Source organism: Chiroxiphia lanceolata, chromosome 1, assembly GCF_009829145.1.
Source record: "Chiroxiphia lanceolata isolate bChiLan1 chromosome 1, bChiLan1.pri, whole genome shotgun sequence".
Lineage (NCBI taxonomy): Eukaryota > Metazoa > Chordata > Aves > Passeriformes > Pipridae > Chiroxiphia > Chiroxiphia lanceolata.
The window spans coordinates 119,551,321-119,571,599 of record NC_045637.1 but is presented as its reverse complement, the minus strand read 5'-3'; the positions used below and the strand labels follow the sequence as shown (position 1 = coordinate 119,571,599).

General features: G+C 36.0%; 1 protein-coding gene across 1 annotated transcript in view; it reads left to right on the top strand.

Annotated features, from left to right (window-relative positions):
• Positions 1–20,279, top strand: part of PLCL2 (phospholipase C like 2) — a 99,194-nt gene that overhangs the window by 45,937 nt on the left and 32,978 nt on the right. The window contains 12 exon segments of the mRNA XM_032685566.1: positions 6,858–6,993; positions 6,996–7,068; positions 7,070–7,113; positions 7,116–7,175; positions 7,178–7,252; positions 7,255–7,311; positions 7,314–7,423; positions 7,426–7,942; positions 7,945–8,082; positions 8,085–8,222; positions 8,225–9,333; positions 12,716–12,919. Of these exon segments, the coding sequence (XP_032541457.1) occupies positions 6,858–6,993; positions 6,996–7,068; positions 7,070–7,113; positions 7,116–7,175; positions 7,178–7,252; positions 7,255–7,311; positions 7,314–7,423; positions 7,426–7,942; positions 7,945–8,082; positions 8,085–8,222; positions 8,225–9,333; positions 12,716–12,919 (2,661 nt within the window).

Here is a 20,279-nt window from a genome sequence, read left to right as displayed (position 1 = left end):
TTATGTTCTATGAAATTGTTGATGTACATTCTGTGAGGTGGACCAAGATGGGAGATTTTGTTTCCCTATAGAATTGTGTGGGAAAAGACCTTTAAGATTATCAAGTCCAACTGTTAACCCAGCACTGTGAAGTCCACCACTAACCTAATGACATAAAGCTCTCTTGTCAGGTCATGTAAGATCAACAGAACAGTTTCAACTGCATTGATTTTAATTGAATTAATTTCTTGATGAAAGTGAGTGATTCTTTTCTTTCCCCCCATTTTTAATCTGTTCCCTGTTTCTAGTGGTTATTTTGAACCATCTCTGATACTTAACTGATCAAATGGCAAGTTGTTTCAGCTTACTAAAATTGCACGACTAATTTGGAAGAAAATAGATTTTTGTTTCCTGAGGTAGTGAGGTAAAATTAATTTACTGCGTTCAGACAGGTCTAATGAGGGCCTGAGGAGCTGGAGGGGGAGAATGGAGATGCAGCTGGGGCAGGAGGAAGGAAGAGACAGGACAGAAAATTAATATTTTGAAGAGGGAATTTGTTTAACTGTATCATGAACCGTGCAATTTGCTCATCTGAAATAATATAGGTAGTTTTTGTTTGAATAATGAGCTAAGACTTGCCCCTGTGTCCATATTCCTTTAAGCACAGAATTCCTTTAGTAAAAAAAAGATAAAAAAAAAGAGGAAGAATTGTTATTTGTTATTTAACAATTGTTAATTGTTATTTGTTATTTGACTTCTCATTGTTATTTATAACACTATGTAACTGGGTCGGGCTGGGGTCAACCTACCACACACTGTAAAAATAAGTTTCTCTTAAAAAATTTCTGCAAACAACAGATATGTCATGAATACCAATTTGGAGAAATATTTAAATGCTGAGCACAAATATAGTGATTCATGACAAGTAGGAGGCCCTGTGTTTTCCAAATAGCTGATGTTTTGTCTCCTCCCAAATGGTTGTTATTTCAGTTGAGGACTCTACTTTGTCTTAAATAGAACTGCTTGGTGCTGTATCCAGTTAAACAGTGGCTACAGTTCCATTCAGAAACTATTGTACACAGTGTGATTTAACATGTGCCATTTCTGAAGTGTTTGGGATCCTGTCAGCTGAACTGCTAATTACTTGCAGAGTTTTTTTCTTGTTTTGGCTTTCACATGCTCTGGAAGCTTTGGACTGCTGTGTTAAAGCATTACAAAGTTACATGCCTTTTAGTGAATCTGGGTCACTGTGTTAGTAAGAATCCTCTAGTAATGGCAAATTAAAAGGTACTGACTAGGGAGAATGGAGATGCTTGGCTGGAGGAATGAGGCTGAGTGGTGGCTGTCAGCAGATTCTTCTGCTGAGTTGTTGATTGCAGGAGAATTGGGCTGAGAGAGGGTGCATTGAGGACATAGAGCTCCTGTCTTTGGGGACGTGGCTCCTAATAGTGAAATGCCTTTCCTGCACAACCTCTCTCTTTCTCTCCACTTTCTCCCTTTTTTTGCCCACCCTCTTCTAAAGAAGACTCTCAGTCTGCCTCTAACTGGATGTAACTTTTGAAAGAAATGCTAAATTTTGTGTAACAAAGATGAAACGTTGCTAATTTGAGTTACCTGCTATTTTCCTTCCACTTATCTACTGACTTGTTCACACAAAACTTGCTTAGCCTCTTTATAATGCTGCATGTTATGTTCTGGAATGAGATGGCAGATGTACATCAGTAAATTATATATAATATGAGGGGTTTTGTGTGTTTGCAAAAATTAGTGATCCTGTTTATTATTGCTGTTTCAGTTAGAGATATTTTTTCAAAGAAAACCCTAAATATTTTTGTGATAAAAATAATTATAAACATAAGGATAATTTGATATTTATGTTGCATTTGTAACTAATTTGCTGCTCTATGCCTGCATTTATATCTCTAAAACCACAGGTTAAGCCTTGGAAAAGAACAAATTACTGAGATTATAATATTTTTTAACAAAATGCATTTGGAAATTGAATATTTTAAACTACTGACTATAAGTATCTGTGGGGTTTTTTTCCCTTGAGTAGACCTAACTATACATAGACACACATGAAGAATATAAAATTCAAGTTTTTTGTTTTGTGGGGTTCTGAAGAAAAATGCTTAGGAATCTTAATTAAATAAACAAAGTTTCAATTTTTTTTTAACTAACTACTTCCTGAAAAAGGCTTATTATAAATCATATTGTTAAGCTAGGTGATTTTGCAATTGTTACTGAATTGCATTTGATGAAGACAGGCAGTTTTTGTACTCAAATTGGCTACTTAAGCATCAGGGGTGGGGGGGTGTTTGTACTCCGTTCCTTGGAGTTGCTTGGTTAGCAGAGCACTCACCTGCTCATGGAGTGGCTGGCTCTAAGTCCCTCTGCCTGGAGTTCTTCAAATGCTCAGCCACATGCTCTCAAGACTAGGATGCGAGCTGCCTTCCACATTTCAATTAACCTCTGGTATATAAAAGCCAGTGGAAGTTTTTTACAGTTAGAGCATAAGCAGGACCTGTCACTTGGGGAAGTGGGTATTCCTCTGAGAAGGTAAAATCAGTGTTCAGGTTCCTGCTACATGGACTGTCAGTGTATTTTGCATTCAGGTCACCAAGTGAAATGTTTTATGGAGGCAGTGACTTTCACTTCCCAGATGCCACGACAAGTGCTCTAAAAATCTGTCATTGTGATACTTCCTCTTGTTACCATTGTCTATTCTTTTTAAAGTCCTCTGTCTCAAAGAATACTTATTGGGCTAAATGCAGGTAGAGGCATTGATCTTCCAGTCCTAATTAGCAAAACCACCGCATTAAAGCTGCAGGTGGCTGCTTTAATCATGGAGAGAGAGGCAGGATTGCAGGCATCCACCTTCAAACTTTCCGTTAATGAGTGGGAGGATCATCTTGTATTGACAGGTGGAAGGACTGCCTGCATTGTGCTCAAGTTGCAGCCCCACACTTAGTTGACAAGCCTCTGCCTCTGGCTGTAAATGTTCTAAATTCCACTGGACCAAATGGTACCTAAACATCTTGGTAACTCCATGTTTGAATGTTTTCTTGCAGTACTGCTTCTGGGGCATGATTCATTTGGACATTTTACAGGTCATAAGTTCACTCTCTGCTTCCTTTCCTTTAGCAAATGTTTACAAACCTATACTAGTCATTGTTTTGCTCTGTCGTCCTGGTCTATTAAGTTATCAAATTGCTGTTTGAACTCCACTGCTGTCCCTGTCAGTACCAGTGGTATTCAAATTGCTTTTAAAGTAATTTTATCAAGAATTGCATAAATTAAAAACTTTGCAGTTCAGAGACGATGTGCACTCTCCCAGTGTCTGATTCAAGATTCTCTGTTGTGTTTTGTAGACAGAATTCTGTTTTGTAGGTAGTGCTGTCTTAGTCACACAACTATTTGTTGTTGGTACCTTGAGGGGAATAAAGTTATCATGGAGACACTATTCCTATTTGTGCTTTTAATCCGTTTTCTCCAGCTGTCTCTGTCTCTTAAGTGCCAACAAAGACAGCTGGATTATTTCTGTTCTTTTAAACTGCTAGATGCTTTTTTTTCTGTTGCTAGGAACTCCGGGATAAACTAAACTCTTTGTGTGGTTGCTTGTAGTGGTTATGAGCAATGTTTCAAAATGGTTATATATGGTGTGTTCTGGTCTCTTCCTCTAAACTTCTTGCAGGTGACCTTGGTTGTGGCACCCAGTGTGTAGGAAATGTATGATGAGGGGTCATTCTGGTTTCAGTGATTAGAGTCTTCTGAGCACAGACAGTGTTTAGGGAGAAGTCCTGTTACAATGACAGTACATTTATAATTTGAAGATTGACATGGTCTTCACTGTATGGCAGATCCTAGAATGCACTAAAAGTTGTTTCAGCACAAAAATTGTAGCCGCTTCTTGGACAGAATTGTGCATCTGCACCATAGAGTCACTGTCACTTCAAACATCTTGAACAGCAAGAACACTGTAAGTCTTCATGAATGCCGAAAAATCACTCCTGTGTTTGTTCAGATATATAACAGTTTTCTGATGGGCCAATCTTTTTGATTCAATGCACACCTAAGGCCATGAGAGACCTGACCAGTTCATGGATGCCACCCCACTTTCAGGGTGAAATCTTCCACATCATATAACAGAATATATCTGTCTCCTTCTCCGTGCCAGACTGTATCGCTGAGGCTCACCAACTTGTTTCACACAGTTTGTGTGCGCTCTGTGCAATTGCATTCTCAGCTTATGAGTGAGAGTTTTTTCCCTGTTTCCTTTCAAACAGGTGGGTAATTCAAACAGGCAAATGATTCTCACCAGTGTTTTTGGTAAAATATCCTTTAAGTTCTGTTTATACAGATTGATCATGACTGCCATGCCTCTGTCAGGATGGGGACTTGCACAGGCAATCTAGTAGCTCCGGGTCATTGATCTCTGGACAAGCAAAAACTTATGAAGGGTGTTCTGGAGCTCAGAATGTCTTCACGGTCATTTACACTGTGGTGCAGGCTTTATATAAATAAACTGAGTGGCTAGACTGCTTTACCCTGCAGAAATGCAGAATACTGTGAGCTGGCTTCAAATTCATCTGGCAGGCAAGCCAAATAATCTTGCAGGTGGTGGATCGAATTACTCCTCTGATCCACATGCATAAACTCCTATTCAGTGTTTTGGTAGCTAGCGCTGAGAATGGGGTTGCCTTGGGATGGACCTCTTTACATCAGATGACATCAAGAAATGGAAGATTTTATTTTTCCTTTGCAATTCAGCGCCTTGGATCAGATACAGTCCTGATCACACAGAAAGGCATAGACCTTCCTTCTGATCATGGCCAGGCAAGGTGATACTTCCCAGGCCTTGATGGTTTTGGTGTTACAAGGTTATCTGTCAGCTATCTCTCACCAAACAGTTTGAGAAACGTATTTCCCTCCTACGTCTGTGACTAAGAAATCTGGAGCATTAAGGAGTTTAAAAATGCTTCATTCCAAGCCCTGAAATACCAGAAGGGAACATCACTGCTCGTTTCTGTGGGACTGTCCCTTGCCAGTTTTTCAGGTTAAGAGATGTAGATTAGGGTAGCCAGACAAGAGGCTAGGTTTAAAACGAAACAAAACCTCAGTCAACAAAAAGCACATTTGATTTTTTTAAAGGAAATTCGATTTGTTTGAAAACAACCCAAATTACATGTAATGAGATTCTGAGAGTCAACCCTGTGCAGTATCCATTGCAGGTGTTTGATCTGCAGTTAGAAATAAAACAGTCATCTGCAGGGTTATTCACTTATACTGGTCTCTTGAGAACTTGCATAAAGCAAATTCTGCTGTCATTAAAGGTGCAAGAATTGTATGGTTGATTAATTTTCTCAAACACGGAACAGCAAATATTGTCTGCTCACTTTACTAATCATTGTTTTCAATGCATGGCTTTTTGGATGCTTATAAATTAAATGACAAAATCAGGATTCTGCATTTTTAATTTAATGAAATTAAACATACAGCACATATGCCCTGAACTGTAATGCATTTTGTAATGGATGGTTTTATTTGAACATCTGTTCAGCGTAGCAATCATTAAAGGTTTTCTTTCACTTTCCTTTCTGCCATGTAAGCAATGCTTTGCACTGGAACATACTTCAAATGGAAAACTGTTTGAGGGAATATCAACATTGTTTTTTTAATAAGCTGGAAAAGTAATTTTTTGAGCTGTGCTCTAATTAGGGTATCTAATGTAAAGATTATTTAATGGAAGTATTAATTCAGACTAAAAGTTGGCTCATCAAGACAAAAAAAAACCAAAAAACCCACACCATTTTTCAGTCTCAGAAAATGCAAGTAATGAAATCACACAGGTTTCTTAAATTCAGTCTTATGGAATTGATTGTACTCGTCATGTGTTACTGATTATTTGCACTTGTTTGAATTGATACAAACAACAAATAGAGGTAGCTAAATGACTTTTTTTTTTTTTTTTAGACTTATATATCCTTATATACCCAAACTTTCTCTAGTAAAGTAAGACCTTTGGGTTATCTCATTTTTTTAAGAGCAAAGGAAGCACTTTTGCTTCCCTTCCTGACCAGGTCTTCCATTCCGTTTATTTCTGATGATATGCTGGTTCTTCGGAAACAGTTTAATCCTCTCAGAAGTTCCCTCTTGAGTCGCTGTCATATTTTCTGAAACTCTGAATTTACAGTGAATTACATCTGCTCCCTGTGTCTCAGTGCAGCTTCTTTAGACTATGATGGATAGTTTCCTAGTATAGGAGTGAGGTGCATGTATGAGTGCTGTGGGCAGCCTGTGGGAAGAGCACACATGGGTGCAGTGGTGAAGGGAACTGTGCATAATAAATGCTGTTAATGTCTTGTATGCTTAGATTAGGACCATGTCCTATGGATTTTATGCAGTTAATTGTGTTTTTATGCACCCTGTCAGCATTAAATAGTATTAAAATATTCTGTACTGACAAGTCAGCAAGTATCTATAAGGACTTGGAGGAAAGCTTAACTTCCTACTGCCTTTGCTGTAGAACTTGTTACCTCTGTAAGTAGAATATACTCATAAAATAAAATGTACATACAGGCAGTAATACAACATATTATTTCATTAGCAATCAAAACTTGGTTTTTTTAAATTTTGTGCTCATAAAATATTTTAAAAAAGACTCTGGAAGATTATTTATTTAAGCAAGAACAAATATTAAGCTGTTACTAGTATTTTGATTGTGATGATTCTAGTAAGCATTTCTATCTTACTGGTCATTGCACAGACCTTATTGAACTACTTTATGAACTTCCTGCTTTAAGTTGAAACCTATTTCAATGTGGAGCAAAATCATACTGATATATGTTTGTTTCCCTTCCCCTTGCATGGTTTACTAGGATGGTACGAAACAAAAGCGAGAACGGAAGAAGACCGTGTCCTTTAGCAGCATGCCGACAGAGAAGAAGATCAGCAGTGCAAGCGACTGTATAAATGCGATGGTTGAAGGCTCTGAGCTCAGAAAGATTCGATCCAACTCAGGGTGTATCACCGATACTTCTTTGGATCGGATATGCAGTCTCTGCGCTGGGAACCTTCAAAAAGGATTCTGAAAAGCAAAGATTGATATTAAATCAATCAAAGAAGTAAGAACAGGAAAAATACAGATATTTTTCGCAGCAATGGAATATATGACCAGATATCAGAAGACTGTGCATTTTCATTATATATGGAGAAAACTATGAGTCACTAGATCTTGTTGCTAACTCAGCAGATGTTGCAAATATTTGGGTTACTGCTTAAGGTACCTGATTTCCTATGGAAAACATACTCTAGATATGATAGGGAGTACTCAAGTAATATGCGGACTTCATGGCTGTCACAAATGTTCAGTGAATCAGATGTAGATAATTTGGGACATATACCCCTATGTAATGCCTGTACAGTTTATAAAAGACTTAAATCCTGGTTTTAAAAACTAACAAAATTGAACTAAAATTCAAGGAGTTACATAGATCCAGGGAAAAAACTGGTACTGAAGTAACAAAAGAAGAGTTTATTGAAGTTTTTCATGAGCTTTGTACCAGACCTGAAATCTATTTTCTGTTAGTTCAGTTTTCAAGCAATAAAGAATTTCTAGATACCAAGGATCTCATGATGTTTTTAGAAGCAGAACAGGGTATGGCACAGGTCACAGAAGAAATAAGCCTTGAAATTATTCAGAAATACGTAGCCAGCCAAAGAGGGCCAGGAAAGGGTTGTCTTTCTATAGATGGGTTTACGAATTACCTTACTTCACCAGACTGCCACATATTTGATCCAGAGCATAAAAAAGTTTGTCAAGATATGAAACAACCCTTGTCTCATTATTTTATAAATTCATCTCATAATACATACTTGATCGAGGATCAGTTCCGAGGGCCTTCTGACATCACAGGTTACATTCGTGCTCTAAAAATGGTGTTGTCGGAGTGTGAGCTGGATGTATGGATGGTCCGGATAATGAGCCAGTGATTTACACAGGGCATACAATGACATCACAGATTGTCTTCCGTAGTGTGATTGACATTATTAACAAGTATGCATTTTTTGCTTCGGAATACCCTCTTATTTTATGTTTAGAAAATCATGTTCTATTAAGCAGCAGAAAGTGATGGTACAACACATGAAGAAAATTTTGGGGGACAAACTGCATACACAGTCTCCAAACATTGAAGAGTCTTATCTTCCATCGCCAGAATCACTTAAAGGGAAAATTCTGATCAAAGCAAAGAGCTTTCTGCTAGTTGTTCTGGACTAGAGGGAGATGTTACAGATGAAGATGAAGGAGCAGAAATGTCACAGAGAGTGGCGAAAGAGGGGGTAGAACAGCAAAACTCAATGACTGGGAAACGATTTCAGCTCTGCAAAGATCTCTCTGAGTTGGTAAGCATATGTAAATCGGTTCAGTTCAAAGAGTTTCAAGTTTCATTTCAGCTCCAGAAGTACTGGGAAGTGTGCTCTTTTAATGAAGTGCTTGCTAGCAAATATGCCAATGAAAACCCAGGAGACTTTGTAAATTATAACAAGCGTTTTCTTGCGAGGGTTTTCCCCAGTCCTATGAGGATTGACTCTAGTAATATGAATCCCCAGGACTTTTGGAAATGTGGTTGTCAGATAGTAGCAATGAACTTTCAAACACCTGGCTTAATGATGGACCTTAACATTGGCTGGTTTCGACAAAATGGAAACTGTGGCTATGTCCTTCGTCCTGCTATCATGAGAGAAGAAGTATCCTTCTTCAGCGCAAATACAAAAGACACCGTGCCTGGAGTTTCACCTCAGCTGCTTCATATTAAAATCATTAGTGGGCAAAACTTTCCTAAACCCAAAGGATCAGGTGCCAAAGGTGATGTTGTGGATCCTTATGTCTATGTTGAAATACATGGAATCCCTGCTGACTGTGCAGAGCAAAGGACGAAAACTATGCATCAGAACGGGGATAATCCAATTTTTGATGAAAGCTTTGAATTTCAAATAAATTTGCCAGAACTAGCTATGGTGCGTTTTGTAGTACTGGATGATGATTACATTGGGGACGAGTTTATCGGGCAATACACTATTCCCTTTGAGTGTCTACAGACTGGTTATCGGCACGTTCCTCTGCAGTCTTTAACTGGTGAAATTTTAGCACACGCTTCCTTGTTTGTGCACGTGGCCATTACTAATAGAAGGGGTGGTGGGAAACCTCATAAGCGGGGCCTCTCTGTGAGGAAGGGCAAGAAATCAAGGGAATATGCTTCTATGAGAACATTATGGATTAAAACAGTAGATGAAGTGTTCAAGAATGCTCTCCAACCTATTCGGGATGCTACGGATTTGAGAGAAAATATGCAGGTACAGTTTTATAATGAATTTACTGGTTATTATGTGTGTCTTTGTATTATGATGCATGTAGAATATATGCTTTTAAGAATTTTGTAAGTTATGCTATTTGAGTCTGATTCTGAACAGCTTTAAAAATGGATTATGTCAGAGCAGTCTTTTAGGTAAACTGTCTACTGATGAGACCTTGAATGCACATGCGTATTTTGTTGAATGTGAACTGGAAATATGACTCAAGTGTTATAACTCAGCTCAATGATGTTGACTCGTCCTATGTCCTTGAAGGAATATTAGAAATAAACTAGAAAAATGTATGTCAGTATTTGAGTTTTTAAAAATTAACTTAAGTATAAATGAGGGAGGAAAATACAGCAGATAGAAAAAGGAGACTTTAGTGTTTGCTAGAGACCTTCTTGTATGTCCAAGTGTATTTAGCATAGTTTCACTGATGTTTTTTCTTTATTTGCAAATAGAAGGCAGTGCTTTCAGAAAGACCCATTTGCTTTCCATGATTCTTCCTAGTAACAGCATGTTAGATATACATGGATTTAGCACTAAGGCATCTTCTAGAAGAAATTGTCTTACCTTAAAGGTCATGTGTAGTAAACACACTGAATTTCAGGAAAAAGTACAGGTTGAGGTGCTTGGTTCTGTGGAAGCCAAGAGATCTCACTTCAAAAGATCCATTATTTGGAGATTCCAGTAAAGATTCCAGGTAAATAACCCCTTTAAGAAATAGATTAAAGTTGAGTTGTAAAGTTGTGTTCCATTTAATAAACCTTTTAACTATCTTTGAATTTCTGATTAAATACTCGCAGTGATCAGTAAAATTAAGCATAGTGACCTGTCACTTCAGATGAAGTGACCTGTTAAATCCTCTTGCTTTTAGGCAGTGTTAAGGGGAAACTGATTAAAGAAAATGTCTGAGTCTTAGTTCTGGATTTTAAAGACATATCAGATAAATTTTCTTCTTGAATAATCTTACATTAAACAGATTTGAATAGTAATACAATTTTAAAACTAATTTTTCTTCATATGAAAGAAGCAATTAGTACATCATTATGAAGCTCTCCCATTCCACTTGGTACATAAAATTGCGATACTAACAGATAATTAAAAAAATACAAGTAAAAATGATATTTTGACTTGTTTCATGTTACAGGCTGCATATTGAAGGCTAGAATTCTGTCATGTAAAGGATACTGTATTTTAGGACAGTTTTCAAGAAAGAGCTGAGTTGAGAAAGCAGTGAAAACATGCAATTTCGTGTAACTACTTTAAACTCTTTATTGTGCACGCTGTAATATGCACAGTATAATGATGTAATTGAAAACAGACTCTACAGTGTGGTTTCTTTGAACATGAGATATTAAAAGGTATTTTATGTATTTTATTCTGTCAGTTTGAAAGATGTGCTATCAACTAAGTTTATCAATATCTCTCAAAATACTATCAAGAAGATATCTGAGACTTTAAGAGATTATATAATGTGCTCAATTTAAGGTTGTAACCTGCGGAACTAAGTTTTTACAGCTAACAAAAGTAAATAAACCACTCAATTAAAATAAATATCAGCTTATAACAGGGAATGTTAGATTTGTTTAATTTCTATATTAGTGAAATTTTGCGTTATAAATTGTTATGATTTTTATGACGCACAAATAATGTTACCACAAGCTGGATTATGAAAGGGCAAAGTTGGTTGGTTTGGTATTTTTTAGTATAAGATGAAAGAAGAGACAAAAGGAAAGTGTGCAACAGGGAGTTTAATAGATTCTCTAAATCCGAATACAGGTAGCCTTTTCTGTTCCTTTTGTTCCTACGTTCCTGTGACAAAAGCTGATGTCATAACTTGTTGTTACATGTTAATCACTGATAAAAGTATAACATGAGTGATTAAACAGAATGTGATGTTGCTTGTTTAAATTACTTAACAGTATGAGGAATGGTCTCTGCATATAGAGAAGTCCAAAGGCAAGAGTTGTAGTAGTAGAATATGGTGGTCCTGTCCTGCCTGCTGTTAGTGAATATATACATTCCCTGGTCCTCGTTAACCTCTCTGTAAAACTGTTTTTCATAATGGCTTACCCATAATACTTACCCCAAACAAAATACATTTGAATGGACTTCCCAATGTCTGTTGTTTTAACTATGTAATTACTGTGTCATTAAGGTGTAGTCCAGTTAATAAAAGTAGTTTCTGTTTCCTGAACATTTACTAGATGCTATTAAACATTTACTTAAAGTACACTGTAAGTGACTGTACTAGATGCAATTTAGTGTTCACATAATTTTGCATGAATATGTTATATATGTATATTTTGAAGTCTGCTTCAGTATTTTTCTCATAAAGAGACAGCAAAATATTTCACATTTGATTCCTGTTTGCATTAAGGTTGGCGTTATGTCTTTCTAGGAGACATGTCCACAAATGAGTATTACCATGCCAGCAAGATGAAAAGTGCTTTTGATTAAAATTAAAATCTCTGTCAGATACCCTGCTTGGGTATGACATGAAAGAAAGGAACACTGAGCACATTTGTAACTTAAATATACCATATTTTTGTTTTTGTTTCCTGCAGGAACACAAACTCCAGACCTGCCATAGATCACCAGCTCCCAATTGGTAAAAAAAATCCTAAATTCAATACAGTGCTGACAATATTCACACCGTGGAATTTCAGTGGCTACTTGGAGTCACATTGTATTTCTAATACTGTAAATTTTCTCCAAGTTTAAACATATGGTTTTACACTCTGCCATACTGGATATAAAATATAACTCATAAATCTTAGGGAAGGGCACAAAATTGGTATTTGTATTAAAGTACCTTAAAAATTCACTTAAGTGTGATTCTGTGATAGGAATACATCGATAGTGGAGTGCTGGGTTTGTGAATCACACCAAATGGGAGCCAACAGATCCACAGCACGTCTGGACTGTAGTTCAGGTATGTTTAAAGTTACAAATGTGCTGAATTCCTTCCACTTCACTTTGCTTAATTGGGACATTCACCATCTAATATTTTTTTTCTCTTGGTGGCATTTTAAAAATGTTTTTGAAATGTCATAGAATTTTTCAAAATATCTAACCAGTATGTTTTAGAAACTGTTTATTTGCATGGTTAATTTTAGCAGTGATAGGGAGCCGATATACTTGTTCTAAATAGATGTTTTTTTCCTATGGCATGTATTGAATTGTTTGAATTTTTAACATTTTTAAAAAATATATGTGCAATATCGGTTGCTTTGGAAAATTGACAGTTCTTCAGGGAAAAGCTGTGGTAATTCCGCATTATAGCTCAACTTTAACAATAAAGTATTTTATCCTGAGAGAACGAGACTTTAAATTTCATATTTAACTGTAAAGGAAACTCTTTCTTTCCTTTTTGCAGAATGCAGTAGTTTCATTCAAAGAATTATGTGGCCTCTCCCCTGTAGCAAATCTTATGCAGTGCATTTTGGCAGTGTCTATGCACTTGGTTGGGCCTGATAATACACCCTTGGTGGTACTGAATCTCAGTGATCAATATCCGACCATGGAGCTCCAAGGGATTGTTCCAGAGGTCTTGAAAAAGATTGTAACAGCATATGAAATGGTGAGTAGTTCTTTGTCTTATATGCTATTTGAAAGACTTTTTAAAAATATATCTAATATACAGTACCGTGCCTGTTTTGAAAAGTGATTTTAACCTGTGACTTCGTATTTTGTGCTTCATTACAAGTACTTGAAAGTTATTCCCACAAATGTACAGCAACTGATAGTGTTTTCATACAGAGTAAACCAGAGAGATTAATATACTGCATGCAAACACGTTTGTACACTTCAGAAAGCAAAGTGGTTATAATCAAGAGGATTTACCCTGAAAAGGATATATTAATTTACCAGTTTTGCAGTAACTAGAAACCTATTGTGTATCTATAAAGATCTTACATTAATTTGCTCACTTTACATTTTCCACTTTGTGGACCTTGATTTGTATTGGCTTTGACTCAACATGGGATAAAAAAAATGTCAGGCACTGCTTTTAGGTATTGTAGTTTTATAAGCACCTCAAAGTGTAAAATGCTACACATGTATTTTTATTTTCCTCTTCTGTTTCTTACAGATCTCATTTGATTAGGCATTTTTCCCTATGCAAGCAAGCTGTAATGTTAACTTCAGCCCTTATACTTCAGTAAATATGTAAATTGTGTCAAATTAAACATGTTGCAAGAAGGGAGGAAGGAAGAACTAATTCACTGATAAATACTGATTTACATCAGCCTTGCATTAATTTGAAATGTGGAAAAAAGATTCAGATGAGTGTGATTTGAAATGTCCTCCTTACTTCCACTGAAGTAATCTGGCACAGAGTAATTGATTATTTATTAATTTATTTAATGTTTTATTTCATTTGATATATCATCTGATAATAAATAAATGTTTCTAGGATAATTTTACATTAATTTTGTGCACTAAAATGAGAAACCGCACCTGGCAGGCCCAAGTCACTTGCCATTTAAAGAACGAAAATAGAGGAAAAGAAACCAATAGCCCAGTTTCATATACATCTTATAAACTGTTTTTAAAAGAAAAAGTAGCTTTAGAATTGTGCTATACCAAAGTCCAAAAAGCACTCATCAATAATTAGCAATTTAAGCAGAGTTTATATAGTTCAGTCATGCTGTAAATACAACAGAATTTGATTGGAATGGTAGCACAGTTACAAGGAGACAGTGGTATATCCTCTTGGTGGTGGCTTACAGGGTATCACTATAATTTAGGGTGCAAACAAGCTCAATTGTTGGGATTGCACCTGTAACACGTAAGTAAAGAAGTTTTGTCTTGTTGACCAGAATGTCTCTACCTGCAGTTAGTTCTTATGTGGTGATACTGATTGTTAAGTTATTAAGCTATTCCAGGTACTTAAAATCTTATTCTAAGTCTGGAATAAATTTTTTGTTTGAGTGTCACTTAGAGGTGACTTGTGACTCCAGAAATCTTTACAATATGAGTTTGGTTTGCCCTTTGTCTCTCACATTTCCCCCCCCCCCAACCCACTCCTCATCTGACAGGCTATACAGAATTTGAATATTTGTGTACTTCAGAAATCTATACTTTACTTTCATATGCAAGAGTATTAAAATATTTATTTAGTGGCAAAAGTGTTTCCATCCTCTCTTCCCTAAAATGTAAAGACTCAATTTCAAACAAAGCGTATGATAGTGCTTCTAGCTCTAAATGATATTGAAGATAAGTAAATTCAAGATTATTTAAATAAAATAAAACTTGAAATAATGAGATGCATTTTAATTTGTGAAATTTGGGTCTTGCCAGTACTCAGTTCAGTTTGACAAAAGATTTTAAGCAATTAAAATCTGTCGGATATACGGTGAAATAAAGTCAGCCATGGGAGCCATATTCCCATGCTCTAATTTCTGAAAACACATTGTGAAACAGTGGGAGACATCTGTATCATACTTTCTTCAAATTGAGGAGACGAGTTGTGAAGCTATTTAGTTCATATATTGGTATTTGCTATAGTGGCAGATGTTTAGAGTCTGATATTATCATAGATCACAGGGGAGTTGTATGGTTTTGGTGTAAATTCATATAATGAGCCCTCAAAATGACACATTTTACCTCAATTGTTTGTTTTGGCTTGGGGATATTTTTGTCATGATTAATTAGTATGTGGGTGTAAAATCCTGATTAATAATGAGTATCGTTATCCAGAATTGAGAAAGAATAGATGTACTGTTGAAGTAAGGATTACCTACTTGTCTTATTTTCTGCTGGCTTAGGCCTCAGGTTAGGTCAAAATTTTTTAACTATGTACTTCCAGCGTGTCAAATCCTGTATGAAATAGTGTTGATAACAAAGCTGGTGTTAAATGTGTATTAAACAAATCTTGATTAGTACCATAAATACATAGGCTGTCATTACCTTGTGTGCCCTCTCAATATAATGGCACATGTAATGGCATTCTCAGTGTGGATGTTTCAGGTTCATGATGTTTTCAGCTAATTCTTATTTGTAGGTGATACTCTCGTTTTTATGAACTGATAATAAACATAGAAAGCAATATTCAGCCGAGATTCAGAGTTTGTTTACATTGGGAGTGCTTAAAAGACTCATTGTTGGTCTGTAAAATGAGAAAGGATACAAGACCTTTACAGTGGGACAGTCAGTCTACACTGAAATAATTACAAACGAGTGAAATACTGCAGGTGCACATGGAAAGGAGAGAGTATCTTTGGTGTAGCACAGGTGCATATATTTTTTAAAGAAACAATGAGGCAAATAATGAAAAGTTAGTATATCACTGGATACTTGGTGTCTTTATCTTTAAACAAATAACACATAATGCTTTCTTAAATTGTCTACGTGCACTACTGTATTAGTGGAGGAGCTGTAAGTGATCAAAGCTAGTACTATTCATGGGTTAAAACCTTTTACTTTTATGCATGTTACAGGAACTGGGGTGTCCTTTCAGGATAATGAAATCCAAATATAACAAGGAGTTTTTTAGAAAGGCAGAAGTTTAAGCTGTGTATTTTTCTTTAGCTTCTCCGTGCTCCTGAATATTTTTCACCCTACCATCTTTTCACTTTTTAACAATGTTTTATTTTTCCCTCTTGTTCATGAACTTCAGCTTCCTTTATGTGATACTTCAGCATGCACTCTGTTGGTGTCATCACACCCATCACTGATCAGTGCTGCAGACTGAAGCTTGGAGTTAAGGCAAGTGCCTCTTCCACACCATTGCATGTTTTTTTTTAATATCTTATAACCTTTAAGATAAACAGTAAGTAAGCCTTAAGAAGTTATGCTATGGCAAGAGAAAACAAAATTATCTTGCCCTAAGTCTGCAGCATTATTCAGTGATGAGTATAATAGCACTGCAAAGATATGCTAGAGGAGCATACAAATGAAACCAGACTCTCTCTCTGCCCTTAGTGGAGGATGAAGTGCCCCATCTGATGAAGATAAGATTTTCTGAACTTTGGAAGCAGGCATTTACTTCTAAGAGAAAAACTAACACAAAACAGGCAGATAACTATACCTGTGTGCAAAAGATAATGCTGCTACAATAATTAGGATTAAATTTTATTAAATCCTAATTAGATAATGCTGCTAGTTCAATTTTTTTTTTCTTTCCAGTTTCTGGGGGTGGTGGTGTGGTTTTGGTTTTGGTTGGTTGTTTTTTTTTTTTGTCTGCAGACTGCAGTTTAGGAGGTCTGTATTTGATTTAAATGAAATCAAGTAAGATCAGTAGGTTTTGTATACATACCTCAGGGATGGACTTGAGAACAGATCTGTGTTAAGTTGGAAAACACCATATGATTGGTGATTAGTAGCTCTGTAGTAAGCTTAAATCCAGTTGCCTTATTGTTGCCTCATTTCAGCTACTGACTCAATACAACAGACTGCATATGCAATCATGTAGAAGTTAACTTCATGTTATGGAGTTTGAAATTTTGGCAATGACATAAACTAAATCTGATAGTCTATATTTGGAACTTGAATGTGTCTGTTCCATAGGGAAGTAGATAGTTTGACATTGCACCTTGTGGAGTTATGGACTTGACAGGTACTGGTAAGGCTTATTAAAAGACTGCCTAAAAGGGGCTGAGTGTCAAGGTTTTGGTAAAATGTTAATAGTTTTCTCATGCTTCAACTGCTTCACAAAAGTTCAGCTACTGCTCAAAATCTTAAATTTTTTTAACCTTGATATTAATATAGATGAATTGGGTGGAACACTTCTTTATCAGGTGTATTGGACTGAAGCTCATAATTCTGAAGGAAGCAAAGAGTATATCCATTACCTCTTTCCCAGGATCTGAGTCATTAGCAGATCTGTTTAGATTTATGCTTAGCTCATAAAATCTGTATTAGTTACCTTGTTGTTGATGTATGTCCTTGGCTGTGGTTGCTTTGCAAAAAGTTAAGAAGGATTACAGTTGTTGTGCTGTGGTTACAGATTTGTATCTTGAGAAAACAAGTAGCTCAAGACTTTTCTACTTCATCGTAGCCTACTAATGTGCCAGAGTTACTTGGTTGAGAAGCCTTTGTTCCACAAACTGCCCTTTAAGTTTGCAAACTTCTGGGGTAACCAAAAAAATACTGGATCTAGTGCTGGTAATTATCAGTTTATCTCCTAAATCTGAGTGAGTGAATAGGTTACTTCAACTCTATTTGATCTAAATACTTTAACTTTCTTTTGATCTAAATAGTCAGTTTCTGACTCTATCAGAGGAGGCTGAGTTCAATGTGGTCACCAGTCTCTTGTATTAGAACTCAATCTTTGGATCTCATTTGATTTTAAATTACATTATAGCATCTGACCACTGTCTGCTTAGTGCACTTGAAGAAAATCCAGATTTTTTCCATCTGGTACTTATTCTGAGGAATACTTGACTGGCATAGGCCACAATAGCTGTGTTTTGTTTTCCGGTTGGTTCAGAATGTTCTTGAACATCAGAATGTTCTTCTTGAACCCATGTCTTCTGCAGTCAAGCTCCATGGGTATTCCATGTTACAGTTTAACTCTTAGCATTATCTGGCTTATAAAGAAAATAAGGTAGGCTTTGCATAGAAGATTGAAAAACTATTATTCCTTGCTTTTACACTTAAGAGCATAACTGCTCTTAAAAACAGTCTTTAAAAAATCTGCATAAAAATAAATACCTTTGTTAGATAAGAGAAGTAGTCAAAAGAACAGACATCAGACATTCTAAAGATACCACACGGGGAGCTTGAAATAAATATGTACCACTTATCAAAAAAAGACTTGAGGAGGACAAAAAGGAGGAAGTTCTCGTGAAAAAAAGAAGGCATCTTCCAAAAAGCTGAAGTCATGTGCAAATAGGAAAGACAAGATAGATATTTAACCCTGCCATGTTAAATAAGAAGTATAAGAAAGCTGACAGTGAAGAATTTCAAGAATAATCTGCATAGACTTAGAAATAACATAACTTCTTTTCTGAATATACCAGAAACAGGAAGCCTGTCAAAGAGTGTGTAAGATCACTAGTTCATCAACATATGAAAGAAAGCCCCAGCTAAAGAGATAAAGCCAGAACACTAAATTAGTTTTTGCATTTACCTGTGGAGATTAAATTTTCATATGAAATGTTTCTTTGTGAGGGACTCATTGGAGAACTCGTCTTTAACTGAAATGCTGGTAGAAGATATTACACAGGAAAGGCAAAATGACTGAGAAAATATACCAGAAAGAGGTGATATTCAGTCAAAAGGTCTTAAAGATCTCGAGTTATGTGTCAAAAGTGCTAATCGTGTGTATCCTCTCATTTGCAACTGACTATCAAAATTGTTAGTGTGGTGCCAGTGTTTTAAGAGATTTCCAGGGAAGATGATGAAATTACAGATCAGACAGGCTGACATCTGTACTGTGAAAATGGGTAGAAACTGTTTTGAAGAAGAAATTTAGAGGAAACATGGAGAAACGTGTCATGTTGGGGAAGAGTCAATACAGCTTTTATAAAAAGGCTCATTAATCCCTTGGAGTTCTTTGAAGTCAAGAAGCATGTAGACACAGAAGATCAGTCTGGTTGGATTTTCCAAAACATTTGACAAAGTCCCTTTTCAAACGATCATATTGAAATGAAGATACCATTAAATTTTTAGCCTTTTAAAATCTTAGATCTTCTCTGGTAGCTGAAGTGAATGTTGAACTTAACCTGATGTTCCAGCAGGAAAAGAACTGTTAAAGACAGTTGCTTGTGTTAATTTTTGCATGAGGGTACGTTTTTCCAGTAAGCAGATTAGAGATAGTAGGTATAGCTCCAACAACTTTGATCTAGCTAAAGTAACTAAGTACTCTTGAAGATGTATGAATTAATGATGCCTCCAGGTTTGCAAAGATCATCAAGGTGTGAGATGTGGCTGCTTAGACTTTCAACAACTTTCTCAGTCTTAGTGGTAGATTGCTATAATGTGTGTTAAAACAGTAAGTTTCAGAGTTGGCAATATAAATGCAGCATTTCAGTTGCGATTACACACACTGTCTCACTATTTCCATTACTACCTCTGGCTTTCTACAGTATTCTTGCTTTCATTATCAAGTCTCTGCAGAGTAGAACTGTCTTTATTTAGGTAATAAATGGATACAGTTCAGTGGTGAAGAGATCTAAGGGAAAACATACATCATTCATTACAATTTAATATTGCAAATAGCTCAGGTAATGGTTTTTGCCATGTTTAATAAATTATAATAATTGTAGATCCTGGTTTTTGAGATGAATTGAAACATTTACTGATTGTGTAGTTGTTTGTCACAAAAACTGATGGAAAAATAAGTATTGATGGAAAATATAGTGAATAGCTTGGGCAGTTTCTTCAGAAAGAATTATGCTGCTTATTATCAGTTTTTATTTTCCTGTTTTATAACAGAACAGTCATGAATGTTGTAATTATGCTTCCAAAAACAGAACTGCAGATGATAACTTCAGCTTATGCTGGGCTTTTCAGTCCACAAGGGCAGAAGCAAACGTCTAATTTTGGATTCTCAGACTCCAGTGCCAAATGTTGTAAAGTATGAGCTGTTTTGCATTGATTAAAAAGCTCTGATAATGACAACTTGATGCTTCTGTGAAGTCAAGATTTCAGTATTTTTTGTTCAGAGCATGAACAGGGAAGCTTTTTGTATCCTCTCACTAATCCCATTATGTCTAATGGCTGACTCACAGTATTCATAAGAGCATAAAATAATATGGCTACTTAGGAAGAGGAGTTCCTGTAGCTTACTGTCCTGTTTCTAATGTAGTCCAATGGAATGTTTATGGAAGAGCTTAAAAATAGGTCAGATGCATAGCAACTTCTCTTAAATGTATTCCATATTTCCAATAGTGGTTCTCTTTTTCTCTCTCAATAAATTCCAAATCTTCTGTTTGTCTTTCTGACTCACATCTCTGTGAAAACATTTGTGCTACTGACAGTTTTAGTTTCAGACA